Source organism: Talpa occidentalis, unplaced genomic scaffold (genome assembly GCF_014898055.3).
Source record: "Talpa occidentalis isolate TD23 unplaced genomic scaffold, MPIMG_talOcc4v2.1 talOcc4.9, whole genome shotgun sequence".
NCBI lineage: Eukaryota > Metazoa > Chordata > Mammalia > Eulipotyphla > Talpidae > Talpa > Talpa occidentalis.
In genome coordinates this window covers 11,542,649-11,562,064 of record NW_023605305.1, presented here as the reverse complement: position 1 = coordinate 11,562,064, position 19,416 = coordinate 11,542,649, and the positions used below count along the sequence as shown (strand labels likewise).

General features: G+C 53.7%; 1 protein-coding gene across 4 annotated transcripts in view; it reads left to right on the top strand.

Annotated features, from left to right (window-relative positions):
• The window catches only part of ECE1 (endothelin converting enzyme 1), a 95,174-nt gene that overhangs the window by 33,183 nt on the left and 42,575 nt on the right, over positions 1-19,416 (top strand). For all 4 annotated transcript variants that reach the window (XM_054691479.1, XM_054691477.1, XM_037499568.2 and 1 more), the window contains one exon: positions 13,908-13,994. In XM_054691479.1, coding sequence (XP_054547454.1) covers positions 13,908-13,994 — 87 coding nt within the window. The remainder of the gene's footprint in view (positions 1-13,907; positions 13,995-19,416) is intronic.

Genomic DNA, 19,416 nt, shown 5'->3' with positions numbered 1-19,416 from the left:
CTCCCCGCTCTGCCTGAGGTGCCCTTCTCACAGAGAGGACTCACATCCTGGCTTCCGCTTACAGGTCACCTGCTCACAGAGGCTTTCCCTGACTCTGACCCAGGCGTCCCCCACCACACCTGGCTGTTCTTTCTTCAGAACACAACCCCTTCTCTGTAGGGAGGCAGAGACTGGGACAGGGTTCAAATCCCAAACTCAGCCACTCAGAGTTGGTTGAATTTGGCCATAACCTCTCTGTGCCTCAGTTTTTTCACCTTTAAAATGAGGTCAACCATAATACATATTTTACTTCTCTAAGGATTGAATGAGAAATCATGAAAAATATAAATCACTATACTTTAGTATAGTGCTGGGTATACAGTAAGCACTAGATAAATGTTAAATGTCATTATCGTTGTAACTCTTAGCAATGTTGTTTATTGTTTCTCTCCCTTACTAGAATTTAAGCTCATGAGAGCAAGGACTTGGCCTTGTTCAGCCATGTCTGTCTAGCACAGAGTTTATTCCTGCCACACAGGAGGTGTCTAATACATACTTGCTGAGCAGATAGACGTGTTCCTAAGAGGCTCCGTGTGGCTGGGTATGGAGAAGGAGGGGTGCCGGGAGAGTAAACCTGGACCAGCCCTTTGTTTGGGGTTCAACCAGCCCCCTCTGCTCCCAGCAGCCCCTGTGATGAGCCCCAGCCCTGCCTGCCCGATGGGAGTCCATGCCCTGTAGGACGGAGGGTCACTCTGAGAATGGAGGCTGTCCAGCCACCCGGACCACTGCAGTGTCGGTGGGTGACTGATGTGGCTTCCCAGCTCAAATTCCAGCTACCAGGCATGGGGGTAACAGATTTTCCCATGTGCTCAGCAGCCCTCCCTTCCGAACCCGCAGAGTTGAGCCCAGCCTGTTTATTTTTACCACTGCTCCCTACCCCCATTTTCAAAGGCTGCTCTCACAAACGGAAATGCCCCCAACCACCCTTCCCCCTGTTCCCATGTCTCCCTCCTATAATTCAGAAACCAGTTTTGCTAGGCTTGGTTTGACCCCAGGGACCCTGAGTACCCCTCAGGACATCTGCTTAGGTGCCCTGTCCTGAGGTGGGGGGAGAGGGCTACTCCTACATCTCTACTTACCATAGCAAGGCTCAGAGGGGAGGTTGCTGGCGGCCCCCAATCTGCAAAGACCAGAATCCGGAGTCAGACGCTGGCCTCAGTGTTGGCTTCTCCTGCCTTCATTTGTTTTTGTTTTTGTTTTTTTAAAGATTTATTTATGCATACAAGAGCTGGGGTACAGGCCAGAGATGAGGGGGGTGAGAGGACTCACTAGAGGTGGAGTGGGGAACAGAACAGGCAGACTGACTAAAATACACTGCTGAGAGGAGCAGCGGGCGAGACAGGAGAGGTCTGCTGCACCCTGTGGGTAGCTCCCTGGCTGGCCAGGGATCGAACTTGTGCTGCAGAGGCTGTGGATTGCTTCATAGTGCTGTGCTTAACCCCTTGCGCTACCAGGGAGGCCCCTCCTGCCTTTATTTGTTCCCTCAGCTCACACTGTCTGGCGAGGCACTTAGTGACCGTGGGGCCTACCCTGCACAGCTTCCCAAGCAGAAGTCAACCCTACTGACTGCTAGTAGCGTGCGTGTCCAGTGGACTTTCTGGAATAATGGAAATGTTCTGTATCTGTGCTGTCTACTCACCAGGGTTGGCTACTGAGCACTTCAAAGGTGGCTGGTGCAGATGAGAAACTGAGTCTTCAATTTTTATTTTAATTCATTTTCATGTCAGTGGCTACAGGTGGCTAGTGGATGCTGTTGGATACCATGGGTCCCTACACTTCTGTCAGGACCGAGTATCCACAGTCTGAGGCTGGGAGCTTAAACTCCACTGTGAGCAAGCAATGTGTGCCCACAATGTCCCGGGGCACCTCACGCTGTGTCTTCTCTCACGGTTGTGGGTGTGTTAGACTCGCTGGCGTTTTTCTCGATACCCAGAGTCAGCCACTGTTTTCTTTGGAACAGGAGACCCTCCCCTCCTTGTTGTAAGAAGCAGCATCAACGATAAAAATCTTTTAGTTTTTCATTTTTTTTTCTTATAAAGGTGTCACTTATATGGTAAAATGCAAATGATGAGTTTGACAAATGTAGCCTCGTATGTAACCACCGCAGTGGAATCAAGCTATGGACATTTCCACAGCATGCCCATTCCCCCCAGAAAGTACCCTCTTGCCCCTTTCCAGTAAGCCCCATCCTCAGAGGCGACTGCTGTTCTGATGTCTGTCACCGTAGATTAGTTTTCCTGTTTTCAAACCTCACATACATCATTTTCCCACTTTTCACTGAGACGGATACAAGAAATATTTCTTTTTTCGCTGTTATAAGAAACAGCTCAACATGATGAAAAGTGGCAGCTGGCCCTGGGCCACAGTGAGGAAAGACAAGAAGGAACTGGGGGAGGGGGCCGTGGGCCCAGGAGACTCCCCTCCCTTCCGAGGGGCAACCGGTCTCAGCTCCAGTTGTCAGCGGCCACCCGAGGATACAGGCCCACTAGTGACAGCTCTTCTATTCTGAAGAAATGCTGAAAATACCGATTTTTGTGTAAAATTTCTACCTGCTGGCATGTCAAAACCTTTTCTAGCACATCAGGCCAGATAGTTCACCTCCTGGGCCTAACTGACCGGTGGATTGACTGTTGTGAGTTCTGCCCCGGACTCCTCAGGATGTTAATGACAGCGAGTGCTTGTTGAGTGTTTCCTTTGTGTCAGGCCCTGTTCTAAGAGCTGGATGTTATTAAGTCATATAATCCCTCTACCAATTAACAAATCCATTTTACAGATGAGTAAGCTGAGCCATGAGAGGGATTAAGTGGCTTGCCCAAGTTTATAGAGGGAGCACTTGGCTGGGACTTGAACCTTGACTGGTTCCCAAGTCCGAACTCCCAACCACTACACATACCCGCCACGGAGAGTGGGGGTGGAGAGTGAGGCTGCTAGGGATGGTAATGCTCCCGGTGGGCAGCTTTGCCAGCCACCGAGGGTGCTACCACCCTGAGCAAGCCCTGAGAGAACCTCAGCCGCTCCCCCCACCCCACCCTCTGCCTCAGGTGGCATTCATGTCCGGGCACCTGAGCTATAGGTCCATGGGACCTCTGTTTTAGGAAGTGCTGAGAAAGCAGCTGGGGGGGGGGGGGAGGATGGAAGCCTGGCTGATGCTTGATGGGGGTGTCGAGCATGGGACAAGTGGGGGCAGCAGCTGCAGGAACATGGCAGGGGGAGAGCCCAGGCTTGGGGGGGTGGCAGGGGAGAGGAGAGATGACAACAGAAGAATCAGCCCCAGGGCCAGGCCACCCTGCTGCTGCCAGGGGAGCTGGTGGCTGGGACATCCCCACCCCTTGGTGCTTTGTCCAGACAAGCCCTTCACTAGGGGGAGGTTGGAGATGGGACGATAAGGTTCACCAAGCAAAACAATGCTGTTTCCATCATCCCTTCCCACCTGGGGGGTGGGAGGAATGAGAGGAGACTGAGGCCCAGGGAGGGCACACCCAGAGCCCAAACCTGAACTCTGGCTCCCATTCCAGTGCTCCTTCTGCTCTATCTGGCCGCAGTCCTCGGCTTCAGGAGTTATGTGGGCCCTGGCCTGGGGTGCTCCAAGAGTCTGAAGGGAATGAATGGCAGGGAGAGGCCAGACCCTTCCCTCTGATCCCTATCATATCTACTAGGCACTGAGCCAGGAACTGGCAAGCAGTCAGTGCTAAATAAGCATTTGCCATAATTACTGTTTTTTCCAGTTTGATCCTCACACCCACTTTTGAGATTCATACTCGTATTATCACTCATTTGACCAATGAGAAAGCAGAGGAGGCCCAGAGAGGTAGAGGTCGTGGGCAGGATTGTGTGAGTGATGAATGTAGAGTACACAGCAAATAGCTCAGGTGTGGGCATGGGTGAGGGTGGGGGAAGGTGGCAGGGCTAGTCTAGGAGAGCCTCTTGGAGGAGGTGACATGGGACTGAGCTTTGGAAGGCACAGTCTCTCAGGCTGCAGGTTCCACTGGGATCAAGGTTGTTTCCTGAGTAAGACCTAATATCTGTGGGTCTCTCCACTTGCCAGAACCCCACGTAACCTGAGCTGGTACCCCAGGACCTCACAAACCTTCCAACAAGCTCTACATCAAGAAAGCCCTCTGGGTCTGGCTCCAGATCCCTGAGCATTATAGAGAGGCAGCCTGGCCTTGGTGTGGTCATGCCGGCTCTCTGAGCCTCAGTTTCCTCATCTGTCAAGTGGAGACAAGATTACCTTCCATCAGGTAGTGAGGGCCTGGCACAATGTAGGTGCTCAGTAAACAGGGACCACAGGACCCTCCCACCCCAGAAATAGCTATTGAAGTGAATTGGCCCCTGGAGCACAGGTGACAGAAAGCTTGATGCACACTTTAGCTCCATACCCCAGACTCCTAGCTACTTCGTGTGCACCTGCATGCTTTCAAGGGTCAGGATTCACTCACCACCCTCCAGCTGTCTGCACTGGGTGATGCCACGAGGAAGCAAGTTTGCCTTTTAATATTGCTCCCCCAAACCTAAGAGCAGCAAACGCTTGTAGAACTCCCTGAGAAGCTGGGCCAAGAGTGAGGACTTGGAGTCACTGAGGGCCTACGGGCAACTAGAGCTTTTGGTTGCTGTGTTGTGAAAAATAAAGGATTCTGTGGGATTACAAAAATACATATTTGCAAACCAATGTTTTAATCCAGCCACTACGTCCCCACTTCACAGATGGAAAAACTTGACTCCCAAGCCCCTGCTTTTCCCATAAATGGTAGTAATATTCATGTGTGTTCTAAGTTTTTCACATATTAAACCCTCACAGCTTCTTAAGGGCTGTCCTTGTCTCCATTTTACTGGTGAGCATGCTGAGTTTCAGGTGGTAAAGTGCTTTGTCTGAATGTTAGAGTCCAGGGACCCGTGCACCCAGATCCACACTCAGCATCCAGCCAGACAGGCACATTCTCTAGACGGGGGATTCCCTTGCTGAGGCCCAGGGTGAGACAGTGTCAGGCCTGAGACCAGAATGGTCATCTCCTGCCTTCCAGCCCTAGGCCTGGCGACCTTCCACTGCCCAGCACATCATGTGGGCAGGAGGAGTTGATGAGCAGATCTGTGTGGACCCTGGCTCTGTTGATCATTGACTATGTGACCTTGGACAAGTGAACAGGCCTCTCTGAGCCTATTTGCTTATCTTAGAAAAAGAAGAACAGTGCCCACATCACAGGGTTATACAAAAGTCAAACTGGATCACCCACATGAGTTGGGTTGGCACAGGGGTTGGCACAGCTCAAGAGCCCTGGCCACCTCCATTCATGGATCCGAGGACTCCCCAAAGTTTCCTGCCCTGCCCACTTCCGCCTCCCTTTCCAGTCCTGCTCACCCACCTGTGTGGCACAAGCATGAATTATAGCCACTTCCAGAGCCACTTCCTGGCGAAGCCTAATTACTGGGTGGCTCAGCCCCATTATAAGTATCATTAGGTGAGGCAGATTAACTTTGTCTTGAGTTTTAGGTATGTGATTAGATCAGCAAATTATTCGGGCACACTTGGGTTTCCCCAGCCTGCTGTCTTGCACCGCTGAGGGTGGACTGCAGATTTCTAGTCTGCCTCGAACTTGATGCTCAGAGATCAGAGCGGGCAGCTCGACCCCCTGAGCCCGGCTGGGAGGTGACCCCTGAAGTGGTAAGGATGGAGCTGGTTGGGACCATTATCTGATTGTTGCAACGGCAAACCACAGGCTTTGAGAATGAATGCACCCCGTTTCCTGTCCAGGTATTTAGCAGATGCGTGACCTTGGGCAGGTTGCTGACCCTGCCTTTGTCACAGTCGTTCAAGCTGTGCAGCCAGCAAAAGTCCCGGATAGCGTGTGCCAACAAGTGCCAGGCCCCACGCCTGGCCTGGCACCAATCCAGTACTCCCAGTTGTTCCTTCTCTTCCCGTCTTCGTCACCCTCAGGAAGACCCGAGAAGCTAGCCCTTTCTGGACCACCGCCACACTCATTCACACCGGCTGCTGCTTCTCTGCCGGGCATTGGGCTGAAAACTGCATGCATTGTGTTTGAAATGTATAAAGACCCTGTGGAGCAGGTCCCGCTGTCATCTTTATTTGATAGATGAGAAAATGAGAGCACAAAAAATGCTGCACCAGGCTGGTGGCCACCCTGGGAGAAGATGCTAGAATGCCATGCAGGGTACTGCTAAACCGCACAGAGAAAGCATCCAGGGAAGTCCGAGAAGGCTGCTTGGAGGAAGGTGCATCTGAGTAGAGAGGTTAGCCAGCAGGAGGAGAGGAGGGCCTCCTAGCCAGAGGGCACTAGATAGACAGGGCAGGAAGCAGGGGTCAGTGTGTGGGGGGAACTAACCATGCATGTTTTACTATGATTTGAGTGTGTGAGGGAGGCGTGGTGAGATGAAGCTGGAGAGGAGCCAGGAGCCAGATCCCAGGGAGGCTGGAAGACAGGCCAAGGCTCATGCTTGCTTCTGCCAGTTCCAGGGAGCCCTCATGTCAAAGAGGACTGTGACTGCATCAGATCAATTAGTTTAGAAAGTTCTGATTGGAGCCAGCCAGGCATTGAGTGTCAGGGGGAGTTACAACTGGAGGTCAAGAGGGCCAGGGGCTAACCAAGGACGGGTTGTAGGAGTGCAGGGGAGGGGGCAGAGCCAAGTGGTCCTGGACAGATGAAAGATGGAAGCTATCAGACACTGGGGCAGAGAGAGGCGTGGTCGGAGCCGAGCATGGGGCTGGGCCAGATGGTGAGCGACCTGTGTCGGGGAGTAAGGAAGAGGTTGCTGGCCGGGTTTGGGGCTTGGGTGTGGGTTGGCCTCCAGCAGGCGCTGAGACAGTCCGTTGGCAGCATTAGGTAAGATTGTCAATGCCTCCCCAAGCCTCCAGGCAGGTGAGTCAAACCAGGCCAGTGGGTGAGTGTTTTCCAGCTCCCTGCATGTGTGAGCAAGTCTTCTCCTGCCAGCACATTGTGGGGGGCTGGGGGGTTCCAGCCTACGACTCTGGTCCAGATCAGGGTGATTGAGTCATCAGCTGGTGGGGCTGCCACCTTCTCAGAGGAGACAGTTTGCAGCCTTGACCTCCCAGTTCCTCCCTGAGTCTCCCCTTTAGGCCTCCCCTGCCCCCTTAACTCCTGTCCACCTTCCTATTTCTATGCTCAGGTCTCCAATTCCATCTGATCTCTTGGTGGTACAAAGCGGGGTCTCTTTCTCCTGTTCCAACCCCAGTTACATCCCTTCCTGCTTCCCACATCCTGCATAGGGCAGCCCGGAATCTCCGAAATAGACTGGTCTAGAGAGCCCCAGGGAGGTGGCACAAGCAAAGAGGGAGAGACGGCGGGAGGGTCAGGAAGATCTGGGTTTCAGCCCTGCTCTGCTGCTGACTGGCAGGCCGCCGCCTTTCTCTGGTCTCGGTCTCTCGCTCTATAAAATGGGAGCCCCAGGACTTACTCCCTAAGGTGACAGTGGAATACATATAAGATCAGGAAATAAAGCCTGGAGAGCTGGACAGCGCTGGGCTTGTATCGGGGTCAAAGACTGTTTTCTGTTTTAGACAGCAGCCAGTTATTTATTTTTTTTAAGAAAACATTTTATTTTAAAATAGTTTTAAATTGCTGGAATTATGGGGACAGTAGTACAGCGTTCACCCAGTTTCCCTTATTATTAATATAGTATATGGTCTGTTTGTCACAATTAATGAATTAGCATTGATACATTATTACTAATGAAAGTCTACACTTTATTCAGATTTTTCCTTTTTCTGTTCTTGGATCCCATCCAAGATGCCCCACTACATTTGATTGTCATATCTCCTTAGGTTCATCTTGCCTTTGACAATTTCTTAGGCTTCCCTTGTTTTTGATAACCTTGACAGTTTTGAGAATTATAAGGCAGGCATTTTGTAGAATGTGTCTCAGTGGAGAGTCTCTGATTTTTTCCCTCATGACTGATGTGGGGTATTCTAGGAGGAAGGCTGCAGCGGGGCAATGCCATTCTCATTACATCCTATCAAGAGTAGGGCAATACTGATAAGTCACACTGGACTGAGCACGGCTGATGGTTGATGTTAACCTTCATCATGGGAATTCCATTATTTTTGCCCTGTGTACAGCAGCAGAGCCAGCTACCGTCATGCCAAACGCTGCCTGAACCAAGACCAAGGTCAGGATATATGGACGAGGGCAGAAGCAGAGAGGAAAACTGGCAAAGGTGTGAGGTGGGCACAGCAGTGTGTCCCCGCGTGCCATTTACTCGGAGGTGAGATGCTGTGTACCAGGCAGCTCATGTTTCAGCCCATTTCCTCTGTGCAGTGACCCCTTTTATAGGTGAGGAAACTGAGGCCTGAGAGGAAAGATGACATAAGCCAAGGAACCTGGGGTAGGGTCTGGGTCTGTCTTCACTGCCTCTCTCCCTTTCTTGAATACCTGGAAGCTGCCGTCAAGGAGAGTAGATTCAGGGCATTCCAGACACAGGTTATTTCTTATTTGTGCTATTCCACAAAGGATTCACTAAAACACGCTCAATAACATCAGAGAAAGTAGAATGGAAAATGTCCAGAATGAAAAAGCTGAACACAGAGGCCAGTAATGTGCCCACATGTGAGCTAGAGGCATGTTTATTTATTTGTTTGTTTGTTTTGTTTATACATGCACTGGGTACAGTCAGAAGCACGGGAGGGTGAGAGAATTCACCAGAGCCAGAGCGGGGAGCAGAGCAGGCAGAAGGACCGAAGTACACTGCTGAGGGGAGCAGCGGGCGGCAGGTCTGCGCACCATGTGGGACCCTCCTCCGGTGGCCGGGGAGCAGCCGGGGATTGAACCGGTGCCACTGAGGCTGCGGGCAGCTTCGCAACCCAGCGCTCAACCGCTGCGCCACCGGGAAGGCCCCCACATGTGAGTTTCTAATGTGACTGCGAGCCTCCTGACAGCCAAGGAAAAAAAAGGAATGCAGGCCAATACCTGTGATTCCTGTTATCAAAACGCAAAGAAGCAGTTCACTCACTCCTTCAGGAACTTTCTTATAAACTTGAATTAGTCACATGGAAATTGTCCATGTAAAAGACATTGAGCAATGTAACAGATGACATAATTATAGTAACAGATTTCACATGTTGTCTTCAGGAGTGATGGCGACATTTTTCCTCTTTGCCCCTTGCCTGGTTTTACTAGAGGGTCATTAGCAGCTAAATTCTACTATTTTTTTCTTTGTTGAAGTCATAGATGCCTGTGCCCTGGTGAAAATCTGGGATAGAATTTAACCAGTTATCTCAGTAACAGGTTCTGTGCTGGGTGCTGGGGTCAGAGGGGTAGTAAGATGAGTGTTGCCCATGCCCTAGGTCCTCTCCATTCCAGAAATAAAGATGTCGAGACAAAGGCCTACATGTAATGCAAGTGCTATGTGGGGAGCACACCAGAGAAGGCCATGATTTCCTGTGCTTGGGGAAGTAGTGAGGACTGCATGGAGGAGGAGGCAGACCAGTGATGGAGAGAAGTTGGGTTGGAGGAAAAACAGTCAGGGTTGGGGATATCAGTTGCAGGGCGTTTGAGGGTAGGGACCAAGTCCTACTCAGGGATGCCTCCTCGGCTTCAGCACAGGGCCTGATGAATATCAAGGACTCTGAATTCCTATTGAGTGGAGAACACCTGCAAGGATTGGTCAGAGGCCAAGGTGATGGCTACACCCCTCAGGGTTATTCAGAGGGCCAGTCTGGAGAGATAGGTTTGGGCCGGATGGGGAAGTCCTTGAATGCCATGATTAGGAGTTTGGATTTTGTCCTATAGGCAGTGAGGATCAATTGAAGGCTTTGAGCTTTGTGATTTATAAGTAATGGTGACTACACATAATAACACTAACACTTAGTGGGCACCTGCTGTTCTAAACACTGTTAACTCATGACAGTAACATGACAGTCTAGTGAAGGAGGTACAGTTACTGTCATCCCCATTTCATAGATGAGACAACTGAGGTCCAGAGAGGCTGAGTCACTTACCCAAGGTCACACAGCAGGGAGATGGCAGGAGAGATCTGAACTGTGGTTGCATTCAGAGCTTTTACCAACTGTGTTATTATGCCTGTTAAGACTAAGTATTTAGCTAACATGCAGTGTACGTGTGTATTAGATGACATGAGGATTTCACGGATCCTGGCTAATTACTGGCACCAGAGGCAGGAACTGACTGGGCCTTTGGCCACAAAGCTTTCTAAGGAGCTGAGGCTTAGAAACAGAATGTAAAAACAACTGGGAGGGTGTGGCCAAGGAGTCCCAGGCCTCCCAATTTCACTGGCAGCCTGCTCTTTCCTGCCTCCAACATGCTCCAGGATTCCTTGAAGATCCCCTGCCTTGGGCAACCCAACCGGGAGAGGCAGGGCACATGGGATCATGCCCGGGTGCTGTGGGGCCAGAGGCTCTGTCCTCAGAAATGCATGAATGTTTATCGTTTCTCACTGTTCACCCTGAGCCTTTGATTTTACACGGAGCAGGGTTTCCTGAGCTGGGCACCATCATGCCCTCACCTGGCTCTCACTGGGGGTGGGGGGGTGGTTCGCACTCCTCCATGCCTGGTCTCCGCCAGCCCTTCTCATGAGCACCGGGCCCAGATTTGCCAATCCAGGACTCCCTACAAAGCGGCGGTTGTTCTTCCCCTTTCCCTGAAGCTTGCGGGCCAGGCGTGGCACCCACAACCACAAATGAGGCAATTAGGGAGACAAGTGCTGGCCGCCCTGCCGGCTCAGCATCCTGGGATTCTGAGAGCTCCCCACCCGAAACTGAAGCCGCAGCCCCGCCTTCCGCAGAGCACGGGAGAGGGTTCAGACCTGGGTTCTAGACCCAGCTCTGCCACTTAGCTATGAGGCAGCATCATGGGGTAGGGCAGACAAGGATCCTCATCCTGGCTCCCAGGTGACTTTGGAGTAGGGGCCAAGTCCTACCTGCTCCCTAGTCTTACCTCTCCTCAGGAGAGATGCTTTTGTCACCCTGTCCACAGCAGGTGTTGCCCTCCCCCACCCCCGCCTTCTATAAAATGCAAGTGATACCTGTCCATGCTGGGGCTCTAGATGGGTGAGGGGACAGACCAGACAGTGAATGGAAGGCCCCGCCCACCTTGGAAGATGCCAGCACCCTGGTGGTTGAAATGTCATTCACCCCTGAGTCTGCTGTGCTCCCCCCAAGAGCCACTAAGTCTTCTCCCCTCCGTGGGTTCAGTTTCACTACAGGGCCCCAGGCAGGCCTTTCAGGAAGGGCCCCTCATCTTTTGTGTGGTAAAAAATAAACAGCTGTACATCGTGGCCAGCTTCTGCTTGGGAGCATGTGAGCGGCCCTCGTCCTTCCACAGACAGGTTGCAGTGGGAGGGGTGGTGGGCAGCCTGGCTTCAGCCCTGGCATGGGCTTCCAGCCTGCTGGACACCCAGCACCTGCCTTCAAGGGTCTCCCATTGAGAATGCTGTTTGCTTCAACAGAAAAGCTTGGGGAGGGGGCTGTGTGGAAACACGGGGCAGGGGACCTGCCTGGAGCCTGAGGAAGATGGTCCGGAGAGCTTGGAGCAGGTGGGTGGGGTGATCTCTGAAATGAAACTGGAGGAGGGGCCGTGGCTTCACTGCACCTGAGCTTGTTTCTTCCCCAAGCCTCAGTTTCAGCCTCTATGAAAGGGGCCAATAACACCTGCCTCAGGGAAGGGCCAGAGGCTTGAGTGAGATGCTGGGTGTGAAAGAACTGAAGAATGCCTCACACCTCTGCTCCCCAGGAAATAAGCTGTGGGCCAGAGTGGGGAGATGTTTGGGCAATTGTCGTTTTTCAAGGGTCTTTTCCTGCCGTGGTTGACACCTGTTGCTCACGGTAACCAGTCCTGGTTTCAACAAAAGCCTGGCTGTTACCTCAACTGAAGATGCCTGGGATTCTCCTCCCTCTACTCCTCTCCTGCCTCACCCCCTCCCCTCCTTTGGACCAGGCCCTTTGTCCTTAAGCTTTGCAAAGGTAGATGCCCAAGGATTAAAGGCACTAGCCCAGTGTAAGCTCTTCCTCCTCTGCTTACTCCGCCGTTCCTCTTAACTGTCTGTTCAGCACCTACACTATGCCAAGTAATGGGGCAACTCTGTGTGAGGCAGAAGTCCCAGGCCTGGTAAACTGTAATTCTGAGGAGGGAGGAGATAGATATAAAAACAAACAAAGGGGAAAATGGGGTGTTGCTGTAGTAGAGAAACTGATGGGCAACTTAGGGTGGTGAGATTTAAGGTGAGATCGGGAGCAGGGGAAGGGAGATGAAAGAATGTCCCAGAGAGAGGGAACAGCAGCTATAAAGGTCTTGGGGAAAGGGGAACATGGAGGAGCTGAGTGAGGCCCAAAGATGGGGGGCCTGAGTGACTGAGAGGTGGGAGCAGCACAAGGTGCAGGGCAGGGTGGCCAGGGGCCATGGGGACTGATTAGGGCACTGCCCATCCACGGACGGTGGGGGCGTCTTAAGCAAGAGTGGCAGGATCAGCATTTCCTTTGTAAAGACTCGTTGCGGCACCTGAGAGGCCTTGTAGGAAGGCAAGAGTGGGAGCCCGGAGACCCGTCAGAAACCGCCCCTGTGGCTGTGACCCGGGGGGGCACCTCACCCCTTGGAGCCTGTCGCCTCGCATACGGCTGTTGAGAAGCAGCATGGAATGCCCAGAGCGCGCTTCTGAAGGAATACGCGCGTGCAGGGGTTACACACGTGCAGGGGTTCCTGTCTCACTAGACGCGGAGGGTCCTTTGGAAACTGAGAGGTTGGGTTTTCTGGAGTCTTGGGTGAGAGGGTCCTTACCTAAGCCCCCGGGAGCCTACTTTCCTGCCCGGGCTCACAGGGGCTAGGTCAGAGCACCTGCTTGAGGCTCTTGGCTCCTGAGGGCTGGTTGGAAGGTCTGGAGGGAAGGGTTGAAAAGGCACCTTTTTGGTGTTTAGCCTCAAAGCCATGGTTCTAAATACTGGGGGGAGAGGGGTGGAGAGGGAGTCACACCTTCCAGCCTGGGTGCAAGCATGAGGTTCCCCTCCAGCCACCCAGATGCATTGCAGCGCATCATTTTTCATTTTAGGGCTGGGCCGGGGGGGCGTGTTCTATGGAATTCTCTGAAATTATTCATGTGCTTCTGGCTAAAGACCCTGGGCTAGAGGAAGGGGAAATGAGACGGGAGACGCTTTTTTGCTCTTCCTCTTTCCCCCTCTCATCTGTCTAACTGATGAGGGAGGAATCCCCCCCTTGGCTCACCTCAGGGCAGGTGGTGGGAGGAGCCGCCCTCTTGGCTGTCGTGAGCCAAATGAGGGGCACCCTTCTAGTATGGAATGTTGGTCTGTGCCCTTGGGGGCCCCCTTAAAGTTGAACCGGGACTGAGGTTTCTCAGCAGGAAGGGGTGCTGCGAGATCCCGCCTGCCTGCTAGGGGCTGGCCCGGGTCCCCTCCCCGACCTCCGGGAAGGGGCGCCACCTCCATCCCCCTGGGGGCTCTCCGGCCAGGGGGCCTCCGAGCGGTGCCGGGGAGGGAGCCCCGAGCCGCGCACCGATGAGGCCCCGCCCGCGGAGGTGGCGCCAAGCCCGCCCCGGCCCCGCGGCCCCGCGGCCCGGCCCGCCCCGGCCAGCCGGGCGCTCGGCGGCGGCGGGGACCGGGCGGCGCGGGCGCAGCATGCGGGGCGCGTGGCCGCCGCGCCGGGGGCGCGGGGGCCCGGGGGGCGCGGGGGGCGCGGGGGGTGAGGCGCGGCGTTGCATAAGCGCGAGGGGGCGGGGAGGGGGCGGGACCCCCTCCCCCGCCGCGGGCCGGTCCGAGGGCCGGTCCCGGTGGCCCGGCCGGGGCGGGGCGCGGTGGCGGGCGCTTCCCCATTCTCCCCGCTCGCGCGCGGGCCATGGAGGCGCTGAGGGAGTCGGTGCTGCACTTGGCCTTGCAGATGTCGACCTACAAGCGGGCCACGCTGGACGAGGAGGACCTGGTGGACTCGCTCTCCGAGGGCGACGTGTACCCGAATGGCCTGCAGGTAAGAACCCCGCCCCGGGCGCCCCCGGCCGCGCTGCGCTGGGCATGCGCGCGGGGCGCCCCCGCCCTCTGCCTGCCCGCCGCGGGGTGGGGGGTCTGTGCCTGCCGCCCGCTCTGGCTCGCGGGGAGACGCCCCCCGGGGCAGAACCCCCCCAAAGGCTGAGCTCCCCCGACGGCCTCCCCGCACGAGCGCTGCCTGTCCCCGCATCCTCTGACCACCTGCTAAGGGGGCCCGAGCTCTGGTGACGGAGGTGAAGCTCTGGGTGGATTTGAACTTCTGAGCCGGGGAAGAGGCCGGACCCTGGGTACTGCGGGGTTTGCCCAGGACGCAGAACCCGCCGCTGCCATGGTCTGAAACTGCCTGCGTTTTAACATGGAAAGTCCGACGTCCCTGGCACCCCCTCTTGGTAGACTTCACCCCATTCTTCCTCTTTCCCCCAATTCCTGAACTTCCTGGAGGGGGAACCCATCCCGGGCCCCTTTCCCTGCTCCTTTTCAGCCTACTCAGGAAACTCAATTCCTCCCCTCCCAGGTTCACCCCGAATGACTGGGGTGTGCCCCCACCTCCGGGCTTGGGGGACAGAGTAGGGGGATTGGCTGCTTTCTGCTCTCCCATTGGGCCGAACTGGGAGTGTCCCCACCAGGAGGACCTCAGCCCTGTTGGATTTTGGACCAGGCAGGTGGGTGGGAGAGAATTGAGGGTGTCAAGGATACCCCGGGCTCCTGAGAAAAACCAGCATAGAGAGGAGCCTGGCACCTCAACGCAGGAGGATTCTGCCAGGGCGACCACGAGAGGCAGGGGGGTCGTGAAGGGGCCCCAAATCACAGCTCCTCCAGAGGGCAAGCTTAGTCGCCCTAAGCTTTTAGGGTGAGCTTAGTTGGCACGAGTGGGAACTCAGGCTGCCAGGCCAGCCCTACTCAGGCACCTCTTACAAACTGGAATCGTAATTAAGGGAAATGGTGTTGATGGAGTCCCTCCCTCCCTCAAGCTAAATAGGCCCAGGGAGAGCCGAACTCATGACCCCCGTGCTCGGGCCCCCCCCAGACTAGGGAACCTTTCTCACTGAAACTTGAGGACCATCCCTCCAGAGCTGAAGGGGCTGCTCTGCCCACTTACAGATGCGGAAACTGAGGCTCCGAAAGGGGTGCAACTTGCCTTGGGTCACAGTGCTGGGAATCTGGGCGTGATAAACCAAACCCACTCTGTCTAGAACCACTTATCCGTGGGCCCTTCTTAAGTGGCTAAATCCAGGCAGAAAATAGATTTCTGTGGCAGGCTCTTTTCCCCTTTACAAATCAAAACAGAATCTAATCAGCCATCTTTTCCAGCCTCATCTTCCACAGAAGGTTCTAAACATATCAGCACAAAGGCATTTGGGAATACACAACAAAGTGGCAGGCATGCTCTTGCTGTCCTCATCACAGCAGCTCTCGAGTGGGTCTCGCCTTTTCCAGACCCACTTGTCTGCCTGGGGCTCTCCGGCCTCTGAAGCTGGGTCCCGGGTTTGATTCTGACACCCCCTGTGACCTGGGATGTGTGTTGCTTAATCTCTTTAAACCACAATTTCCTTATCTGTAAAATGGGGGCTTGAGAAAGTGGCTGTCACACGCGTTGACGAGCCTGCTAGGACTATTGTTTTCATGACCTATGAGGTAAGTGCCCCTGTCACCACGTTACAGGCCACGCAGCTGAGTCTCGGGCGGCTAGGGACATTCCTGTGGTCACTTCGCTGGTCACGTGGGTTGGAGTGCGGTGCGGGTGTCCCTACACCATACCGCCAAACTGGGTGCGGTGTCCACTCTCCGTACAGGACGAACCAAAAGGGTTGGCCCAAGGATTTAGGGCATTTCTAAGGGTTTCCAGCCTGGTTTGCCTTAAACTGCCACAACTTCCCTAAAGCAAACATGAACTTGTTCCCCAGGTCAGGAACCCATTCACCTCGGTGTGGGGAGCAGGGTTTTCTGTTTTTCATCTGTGGGCTCTTTCTTCCAATATAAAAGCTCGACATGCTTATTTGTTTAAAAAAATAGTCACATTTAAAAAACCGGTGATTTCCCCGCTCAGAGGTGAACGCTGCTGGTTTAGCACATTTCTGTGTATTTTTAAATAGAGCGGAGTTCATGCTATACCACGTTGGGACCTTTTTTCACTTAATGCCAATGCGTGAACATTTTTCTGTGCTGTTGAAAACTCCCCAACAATGCTGTCATTAAAAACAGAAACACCTCCTGGAGCCAGTATGTAAAAAGAGATTTTTTCATTCTGTTAAAATTGAACAAAAGGTCCAGGAATGCTGATACCATCATAGTCTAACCTTTCGGGAAACGTCTGTGAGCTGCTTGCTAGAAATACAACCTCTCCTTAAGTTTTTAGCCTTTTTAAGATGGACCGTGCACCCCCGCCCCCTCAGATCACCTTCTGTTGACAGGCAGCTATAAACTTAAGCTACTTTGAAGCCCACTGGTTCTAAAGTTATCGATACCAAGCCTAGTAAATGAAAACTCCCACCTTTCAGCCAAACTTGCCACCTTCAGTGCTGATTATGCTGATGGCATTAACTTAGCGGGAGACGACTTCTACCTGTGCCTTACCTGAAAGAGTATTTCTTTTCCTTTATCTCGTATTTTAGGCACAAGTAAATTGCAATCCATCAAAATTAGTCACTGCAGATGTGGGAAGAACTGAAAACCAAATAGCCCTAGCAACCCAGGGCCCAGCTTCACCTTTTGTGGGTATGCAACCTGAAAGCAAGTTGCTTAAACGGCTTTGCTTTTTTTTTTTTCCGAAATGGGGTTACTATAATTAACCCACCTCTCAAAGCTGTCCAGAGCATCAAGTGAGACAATGTAAGTGACAGCAATTTTGTGGAGTGCAGAGAACATGAATGTGGAGGTTATCAGGAGTATGCTGGAAACTCCCCAGGTGTGATAGTTCAGCGATGCCCTGAGCTTAATAGCTCCCCCCTTGGAAGCCTCTGCCCTGCTCAGGCTGGCTCCCCACCCCTCAACACACACCATTTCAGGGGCCCAAAGGGAAATAGCTCCAGTTAGACCTGCAGCCTAAACTGGGAAGCAGGCAGCCACAACCATTTACAAAAACTGTTGTGACTTATCCAGGGGCTTCTAAAAATGATTTTTTTTTTTAAATAAAAAAGAAAGCTGGGTTTTTCTCATTTTTCTAAGAGCCCTGTGCTGTGTCATGTATAGGGCTGTCATTCGAGGGCAGTTTTGGGGACAGCCCCTTCAGTACTTTGAGAAAGACCTTTGCTAATCAAGAGGTACTTTGAATCCCCTCCACCTGCTAGGGTCCTATACTCTTGGTGAACAAGTTATTCTTGAATCTGAGATGTTCAGACCTGGCCCTAATCCAGCTTCCTCATTTTAAAGATAGAAGCCTGAGGCCCAGAGGCTGCCCAACAACATGGCTGGATCATAATAAAGTCAAGACCGGCCTTTGACTTAGCGGGTTTGTGTCCTTCCTCCTGTGCCATCAGGAGCAGGGTGTGCTGCTTCTAAATAATAGAAGCTGGCTCCTGTTAAGATGCAAGGAAAGGTGCCTCTTCCCTCAAACAGGTATTACTTTAGGTCACTGGAACAGATTTGGGCGTGGGTATGGGTAGGGTGGCTCGTACGTGGGCAAGAGTCGGGGAGGACAAGGGGCCATTATAATTCTGCTCTAGGCAGGCCCTGGTGGCCTTGGCCGGAAGTACATCATATGGAAACTTTACTGGAAGAAACTTCCCCAACCGAACACCCTCTCAGAGGCAGGGTACCACGCTGCACCAGGGTGTCACGCTGTGCTGAGCTGTCACGGTCTGTCTGCTCTGAAAGGCTGACTTGGAGGCAGGCAGCCTGGTCACCCTGCCATCCCTCACGGGGTGGCCAACTCGTGGACTGCAAGGACTGGGCTCCCCGCCAAAACCTTGGCCTGCTTGCTGCTCCCCGAAGCCCAGGTGGCTGGGGGATGTGGCTCAGGAAAAGTCTCTGTCTTCCCTCCCGACCCCCCTGCTTCCTCTGAAAACCAGGCTCCCCACCCTTCTGCTGCTGGCTCATCATCACCTGGGCCCTCGCCTGCAGAACTCGTTCTTGCTGTAAGCCCAGGTGAGCCAAGCACTCACTTCTGTAACCCAATATTTATCCTTCATCAGGGCTTTGTTCCCTTGGCTGCAGAAACCCTGGGAATTCCTGCACTGGCTGCCCGCTGTCTCTCGCTGCCCCTCTTTCTGTTGCTCTGGCCCATCTGTCTCTTTCCCTGTCTGTCTCTCCCCCCCTCTCTCTTTCGAGGGCATCCTTGTCTGTCTGTCTCCTTCTTTCTTGGCCTCACACGACAGTAGGATACCGAGCTGGCCCATGAGCTGAGCACTTGCCGTCATTCTCAGCTCTGTCTTCTGAGCGTCAGCTCTCCTCCTGGCTGGGGGCCACCTCAGCTACCTCTCCCGAGGCCCATCGGTTTGCCCGCCGCTAATCCTCCTACCCCAGTTGCTGCCAAACAGCCTCTCGTGATCCACCTGCCCTCATTTCCAAAAGGAAAGTGAGGACCCCCTCTCATTCCGCCCCCCTCACTGTGACCTCTTCCTGGAACCTCTCTGTGACCTTCTGAAGGGGGAGGCAGGACGATGAGACTCAGACAGAGGGGACTGGCAGCCCCCACCCTGTCCATGGCACCAGGGTCACACAGCCTCTCCAGGAGAGGCCTCTTGATCCCAGCACGGTGCCTCCAGGCAACTCCTCCCAGCCTGGGGGATGCCCCGGGACCCTCCGCTCTCCGAGACCAGGCTTGACCAGACACCGTCAGGAGACTCTCAGTGGGACAGAACAAATCCACAGCACTTACACAGGTCAGAACCCCTATTTTCAGATTCCATTTGCCACTTCTACTTGAACTATGAGTTTTAATTTAATTCTGACTTAATTCTAATTGAACTTGGCCGTGAGCGCCATCTGTTTGCTCAACATCAAACAATGAGGCCCAGATGAACTTTCTGCTCTCCCAGGGCAGCGGCGCCTCACTGGCCAAGGCTGCAGGTTCGAGAGAAAAAGCTTTTCTCACCGTGTCTCCCCCCACTTCCTGTGTCTTCTGGAGCTAATGCTGCACCCATTCTTCCAGGTGTGGTGATGACAGAATGGCGTGTCACCCTGCACCAACGGAACTGCGGTGCCAGTGCGGGGACGCACCAGCTGTTTGTTAACCACCATCTTTACTCTTTGCCTTCCCTCGCTCTGTTCCTTTCATTTCTTCTTCTCTCCCTTTCATCTCCCCAGACCCCCACATCATGGGGCTGCTCTGTCCGCGGAAGTGAGACTTTCTGTTTCCTCTTGATTCACCTCTGTGCTCTCTGAGCCAGCACCAGGCAGAGGGGCTGCTCTAAAACTAAGGTCCCCTGTCTCTGCCTTTCACCCCTCTCTTTCCAAGAGCTGAGCTT